This window comes from Monopterus albus, unplaced genomic scaffold (genome assembly GCF_001952655.1).
Source record: "Monopterus albus unplaced genomic scaffold, M_albus_1.0 scaffold172.1, whole genome shotgun sequence".
Classification (NCBI taxonomy): Eukaryota; Metazoa; Chordata; class Actinopteri; order Synbranchiformes; family Synbranchidae; genus Monopterus; species Monopterus albus.
In genome coordinates this window covers 1,974,388-1,980,710 of record NW_018128052.1, presented here as the reverse complement: position 1 = coordinate 1,980,710, position 6,323 = coordinate 1,974,388, and the positions used below count along the sequence as shown (strand labels likewise).

The window sequence follows — 6,323 nt, the reverse complement described above, 5'->3', positions numbered from 1 at the left end:
TATACTGAAATTGTTGGCTAGCTGTAAAATAGGGAAAACACTTTGCTGTTCCAAAATACAATTTGGTAATATATATTTAAATATACACACACACTTATATAAACTATAGGGATTATTACTGTTCACTGGTGTGGTCACATCTGCATAAGCTTACCAGTGTGATTACTTTTAGCCATGATAGAGACAAGAAGCTGTTTTTCTTGATGCCAGTCTTCACTAAAGACTAGCTAAAACTGTTACCTGGATGCTGCTTTTTTCTTTTTGTTTTATACATTTTCATTTATATTTTGTGTGGTTCTCTAAGCTTTTCTATGTTCATGTTCAAATAGTTAAAATTTTATAAATTTTATACATACAATCAGAGATTGGATCTTTTAGCAAAATTAAGATGGGTATTTGTTTCTGTACTTTAAAATTTATTTTTTGTAGCACTCTGGGTATACTACGCCATATAGATAATAAACATTTGATATAATGTATTTTTTCTACATTAGTAATTTATACATTATTTTTGGTAATAAATTAATTTAAGCCACAAAAAATCTGAGGAGCCACCTGGGAGCCGAAAGAGCCCTCTTTTTAGTGAGCCGAGCCATAAGAACCATGTCTCTTAAAAGAGCTGGAATTCCCATCACTACATAATATTAGGTTATCATTAGGCGTTGAGAGAGAATGTTACAAGTACTTAAACCAGCTACTGCTGCGTGACTGTGAACTTCACAGTAAAGCTTTGAGAATAGCATCCAGCCTATTAATGTCATGCTAGTACGAGCCATCAGGTGGTAGTGTGGAACTGGAGGAGCTAGACCAGGAGACTAGGAGCATGATTCACAGCCTAAATATGCCCAATATTACAACAACAACAATAATAATAATAACCATCATCATCATCTAACCTCTGAGATTCATAAAGGCATGCAGTGCTGTGTCTACTGTGTCGGGGGTGAATAACGTGATGGACCGTGCAAGTAGGCTTTAATTTAAATAAGTGGTCAATAAAATAATATGACTCAAATTTCACTTAATTTGTCCTGCAGGATAACAAAGAGTCAACAATACAATGAAATGTGTTGGACAAGTAGAAAGATCAACTCATTAGTAGACTTGTTTGTTCTCATCCAAGTCTTTTCACTGTATCACTGACCCTGCGTTAACCTACACATGACAACATTTCTACACAATAGCATATCAAAACTTCATTGTCTTAAATCATCACCAGAGGTAGACATATAAGAGTACAATTGATGGTTTTATTTTCAGCATTTAAATGTTGATTGCATGTTATATAACAATTTTATCATTTTACAGTATTTAACAGCCACTTCTGTCTATATTTGAACATAGATTTGTTTACTTAGTTTGCATCTTTTCTTTTGCAAATGTGTTGCTTTTAAAATTTTAAAGCATCTACTTTGTGAGCTTGCTGAATAAAAAACTGTGTAAAAACAGTCTCTAGTGTAGGCTGGAATGAACATCAGTAGGGGAAATGAACATCAGTAGGTGGGGAACACGTTCATTATCCCCTCACACAAACACTAACATCCCTGTCTATGGAAAATTTAATTCAAAGGAATTATTATGCCAGTGCAACTATGACTGAACATGGATTTTACCTACTGAACAAGGCACTGGCATCCCAAGTCAGGGATTGTGGGTTCAAGTCCCAGCTAGAATGTGTAGCAGCGTGCTGGGCCCATATCCCACAGGATTGAAAAAGTGAAACTGTGCTCTGCTGTGCTGCCAATGCTACATATAAAGCTAAAATGTCATCTATCTGATTCCACTCTCAATTAAAAGTGTAGTCCCTAGGTATGATGCCATCAGCATGAATGACCTGTAGTATAGAGGGTGATGAAATGATTTTTTCATATGTATACCATATTGCAGTTTTAACCTTGAAATAGCAAAACCAGAGCAAAATGTGCAAAAATCAAGTCTTTACTGAGCTTTACGCATTCTTTTGGATGCAGAGGCCCTGTGGTTGGTCAAGGTATTTAGGACACACGTGTTGGCCAGTCCTGAGAGTTTGGAATTTATGGTGTCTTTACTTGTATCCCAACAATAATCTCCTAGATCTGCATTTTCATCTCCTCCTTTATCCTCTTCTTTCTCCTCAATCTCACTCTCTTCGTCACTGCGTTCATCTTTTTCCAACTGAGGGTGAAAGCAGACAGGTTTAACATGTATGACAAAGCTGAAAAACTAGTCTTACCTCAGTTCAAAAATGATAGAATGAATAATGTTCCTCATTCTCACCTTGCCTTTCAGGAGCTTACAGACCATGCGTAAGATTAATCCAGCCCAGAAGATGTGAAGAACCTGCAGCACTATCAACAGGATGTTGAAAAAGTAGTAGCCCGCAAACGGCTGAAAGAACTCCATGGACAGTACCAGGGTGGTATGGATGATTCTGTAAATAATCAAATAATTTGAGTCAAGTTGGAAAAGATTATAGACTTACAAATGAGTTGTGCCACATGGAGTAGTTAAATTGTTGACTAAAATGGAAAAAGAACTCAAAAGGAGAACTTACTTGCTGGGGAAAACCACCAGTCGAGTCACAAGGAAGATCACAGCAAACAGAACAAATAGAGTGTTACACGTCTTCCTCCAGCCAGTGCCATAGCTGAACATCTTAGCAGACTGCAGAAATAAGACTTAATCAAACAAACGGTATACACAATAAAGCCATCTCCATGGTAGCACCACTGAAGCATTATTCTAAGAGTTACTGAGCCAAGATGTGCTTAGGAAAAGTTAGGCTACTAGCTACTCACTGTCAGTTATAATGACAGTGAGTCGTCCTAAGCGGACCTCCATGCCAGACAGGACTGGGTTACTGCATGCATTGTGATCAGCATAATTCATATATGGTTGTGTTGATTTTTTTCACACACCCAGTTTAGATATAAATATATTTTAACCCATTTCTCATGTTTTAATATGCAGGTAAACAAATATCACATCAGGCTGTTGAAGTGCTTATAGCTCGTAGGACTCAGTCAGGCCTATGCGAATGTAGTTGGCACTGTAGGAGAAACTGAGCAGAAGGATGCAGACCAAATGGTGGATCACCTGTTCTTTAAAATCCTAGCAAAGCAAACACATATACAGTATATACACAGACTAAAACAAATCGACCTTCGTATTTCCACAAAAGAGTTTAAATTCATGCTCTAAAGTTACTTATTAACCACGTGTTAAGTGTAGTTTGTGCTTGAAGCAGAAGTGAAGTTAGTGCAAGCCATCAAATGTAAAATATGTTCCTCACCTTCACTTACATACTTGTCTAAAGGGCACGTGTTGTGTGTTGTGAACTGGGGGGGAAACAGCTGTGTTAGAAGTATGAATAAATGAAATGTTGAGGCCCTCACCTTCCTCTTGATGTCCACAAAGATTCGGAGCAGGAGAGAGTTATAGAAACTCAGCTCCAGCATGTAGTACCAGTAATGAGCTCTCTCCATGGGCTGTGTGGGAAATGCAATTTATAAGTCAATAAAAAGTGATTTAAAAACACAAACATTTACTTGTGGCACACAAATGGAACTTTACCAGCCAACAATGGAGAGTTCAGAGACATTTCCTAAATAAAGCTCAAAGTACCGATTAGGAATTATACTTTGTAGTTGTACATTATTTAAGACCTGTGTCATTAAAGTTTCTTGATAAAGCACTTTGTTTAGGAAAGGGCACATGGATGGATAGGTCAGAATATAGGCCACAGATCAGTTAATCCCTTAAATCATTTTTAATCAAAGAGGCCAAACAAATAAATAAAATACAAGACTGGTTATAGCATCTCAGATATGAATGCATAATAATTTTAAAGCCTTCTGTGAATGTAAATGGAATACCTTTGGGCTGGCCAAAGTTTAATACACCACACAGCTTGTCAGTTAATTAAGAAAATAATGCATGGATTAAATGATAATGAAAATAATCTTTAGTTGCAGCCCTAAAATGAAGTTTTAGTTAAACAAATACAGCATATTAGTTAAATATCAAAGTACACAGAGCTATAAAAACACAGGTTTCATAGCAAAAATTTGCCAACAAGAAAACAGTAAGAGCAAGGTGGAACTGTGGCAAAAATAAAAATATATGATCATTCATTTGTTCTTAACAGTGCCGTTCCTAATCATATCTCTGAACTGAGTCTAAATGAAACAGGTTATTTTTTCATTGTTATCTTTGGTAAGAATGAGGAAGCGTTTTAATTCATCTGACCATATTGTGTTTGTTTTACATATCCTTGTTGAAAGAAACTTGATCTGTTTCAGTAACCCTATCCATATCAGGTTACAGTTAACAGCTTCTGCATAAGACATCACTGAAACCTGTTACTCAAACAATGTAAGTAGTGCTTTCACCTGTTCTGGATACTGTCTCCAACACTCCCTGCGGTCCCAGAACCAGGGTCTCTGTAGTGAAAAGAAGATGACTATTTTATAAAGACACCTATAGTAATAGAAAGGACACCAATAACTGTAACTTATTAGCTTTGATTCACTAAATACAAGTTATGTTTTAGCAACAGTTGTAGTGTTTTGCTTCTATATTATTACTGTAAAGCTTTTTTGAACTCACATCAATCAAGCAGGCCAATCCAGCCACAAAGGCTACGAGGTAGAAAAAGAACCTCCAACTGAGAAATAAAATATGAGATCAGAAATTTTGAACACTGAAACAAAAGTCATTTTAAAAAACATAAACATGTCTACAATGAAGCCCTCTCTCTTTTTTCAGTCTTGCAAAATCAATCAACTTCAGTTCAGTCTGCGGATTTCGCAGCTGGTGGTGACAGGATTCCTGTGGATCCTTAAAAAGTCTTAAACGTGGGTTGTCAAGAAACAAACCACAGCCTCTGAAGTGATCACAAAATTTTATTAACTCCTCTCTAGAAAAGGTTTGACATAAAATGAACAATATAACGGCCTTGAGGTAGGATTTTCTGTAACGTATGTAATGTAGATGTTCATAAGAATGTGTCTGTGATTATAATTGTCCTTTGACCTACAAGTTACCAAACCCACAGGCTCCACATGCTGTCCTGACTCTATTGTCACACCCATACACTGTGTGGTCACACCACTAGTTGTCATCTAAAAAAGCTTTTGCTATAAAGGATATATAACACATTATCCTATGTATTGTGCATACATGTTCATATCTGTTTGATATTTGATCACTTTATTTGAATAAAAAATAGTTATGCACCTGTGTTAAATCAGCATTTGTTCTACTGTGGGAATGATATTATTTTGTCTGTGTTTAGGTCTTAAAAAGTCGTGTTTGATTTTAGGGTGTGTGCAGCAATTCTGGGTGAAGGAAGTGTTCTTGAAGGAAGTCACCCATGAACAATGAAAGGGTTGTAGAGAGAGAGAGAGAGAGCACTTACGCTGCTTCACCAAACTTCTTGGTTTGACACGGCCTGTCTTGGTTTCTGCGGAGTCTGAACCAAGTTTCAATCTGCCTCTGAGTTTTGCCGCACAACGACATCAAACTGACAATTTCACTCTGAAACAGCAACAACAATGTAACAGAGAAACTTGAGAAATGGGAAGAGATGCATAAAGAAGGAAGTGACAGAAGGGAGAGACTGGTAGAGGTAGTGAATGTTTCTACTTGATTAAACACTCAGAGTATAATGAATGTGTATGACTTACAGCATGTACATGTTGGTTGCGTAGTTTCTAAAGCTGTGGTTTCCAGGATGTGCTGCTATCATAACATGCATGTCATTTCTCTGCTCTTACACAGAAAACAGTCCTTTTCAGGCTAACCTGTGTTGGCTGTCTGCTCCGCTGGGTGTAAAATGACTCCAGCTTCGGGCAGGGGGCAGCAGTCTTTTGAAATCTATTCCTCACCCCCAAACACCTGCCCAAGGGAGGGGCAAAAAACCTAGTGGGAAGGAGAACAAAAAGACAGCCTATACAAATGATGATATAACCCCAGCTGGGGTTAGTCAAGGCATCCGCCTGTGGTTACTTACTGTAGGCAGTAAGTATTTAACTGTCAGTGAAAAGCAAACAGTAACAGTGGGATGATTGAATAAATAAAACAATGTTAGTGTGTGTGCATGGGTGTACATTATAACCTTGACGTGATATAACAATCTGTTAACACAGTCACCATAGGGGTTTTTCCATTATAGGGCCATACTGAAACTTGTGGAGAAACGCTCCTCACAAACAAAGCAGGATGGTCCGCCTCAACTCCGGAGGCTTGGTGATGGTTAAAAAGTCTGGGGTGTACCACTGGTTAAATTTCGATAGTGGAAACGCAGTAATTGTGGGGACTCGACTTCCTTTTAAGGACAAAAA

At 37.5% G+C, this 6,323-nt stretch overlaps 2 protein-coding genes across 4 annotated transcripts in view; both read right to left on the bottom strand.

Moving 5' to 3' along the window:
- Positions 1-1,263: 1,263 nt before the first annotated feature.
- Positions 1,264-6,323, bottom strand: part of LOC109969356 (ceramide synthase 2-like) — a 12,665-nt gene continuing 7,605 nt past the window's right edge. For both annotated transcript variants that reach the window (XM_020616183.1, XM_020616182.1), the window contains 3 exons: positions 2,534-2,643; positions 2,257-2,410; positions 1,264-2,154 (listed from right to left, as the gene is read on the bottom strand). In XM_020616183.1, the coding sequence (XP_020471839.1) occupies positions 1,939-2,154; positions 2,257-2,410; positions 2,534-2,643 (480 nt within the window). In that variant the 3' untranslated portion in view covers positions 1,264-1,938. The remainder of the gene's footprint in view (positions 2,155-2,256; positions 2,411-2,533; positions 2,644-6,323) is intronic.
- Positions 3,019-5,932, bottom strand: LOC109969358 (ceramide synthase 2-like). Of its 2 annotated transcripts, none has more exons than XR_002276260.1 (4): positions 5,784-5,932; positions 5,399-5,517; positions 4,588-4,645; positions 3,019-4,421 (listed from the first exon to the last, which is right to left on the bottom strand). XR_002276260.1 is itself a non-coding variant. In XM_020616186.1 (4 exons), exons 1-4 carry the CDS (start codon positions 5,497-5,499, stop codon positions 3,201-3,203), a joined length of 477 nt encoding a protein of 158 aa, XP_020471842.1. In that variant the 5' UTR covers positions 5,500-5,652; the 3' UTR covers positions 3,019-3,200. The 2 variants fall into 2 exon arrangements, 1 of the variants encoding a protein (XP_020471842.1); XM_020616186.1 differs by lacking the exon at positions 5,784-5,932 and having other exon boundaries at positions 3,019-3,467; positions 4,371-4,421; positions 5,399-5,652.

What these genes read in the sequence shown, in the direction of transcription:
- LOC109969358 (XM_020616186.1), bottom strand. Translation starts at nt 5,499, where the DNA reads ATGTCGTTGTGCGGCAAAACTCAGAGGCAGATTGAAACTTGGTTCAGA. An exon ending in AAGAAGTTTGGTGAAGCAGC is followed by an intron (nt 4,646 to 5,398) that starts GTAAGTGCTCTC and finishes TTTATTTCTCAG; the next exon opens with TTGGAGGTTCTTTTTCTACC. An exon ending in GATTGGCCTGCTTGATTGAT is followed by an intron (nt 4,422 to 4,587) that starts GTGAGTTCAAAA and finishes TTTTCACTACAG; the next exon opens with AGACCCTGGTTCTGGGACCG.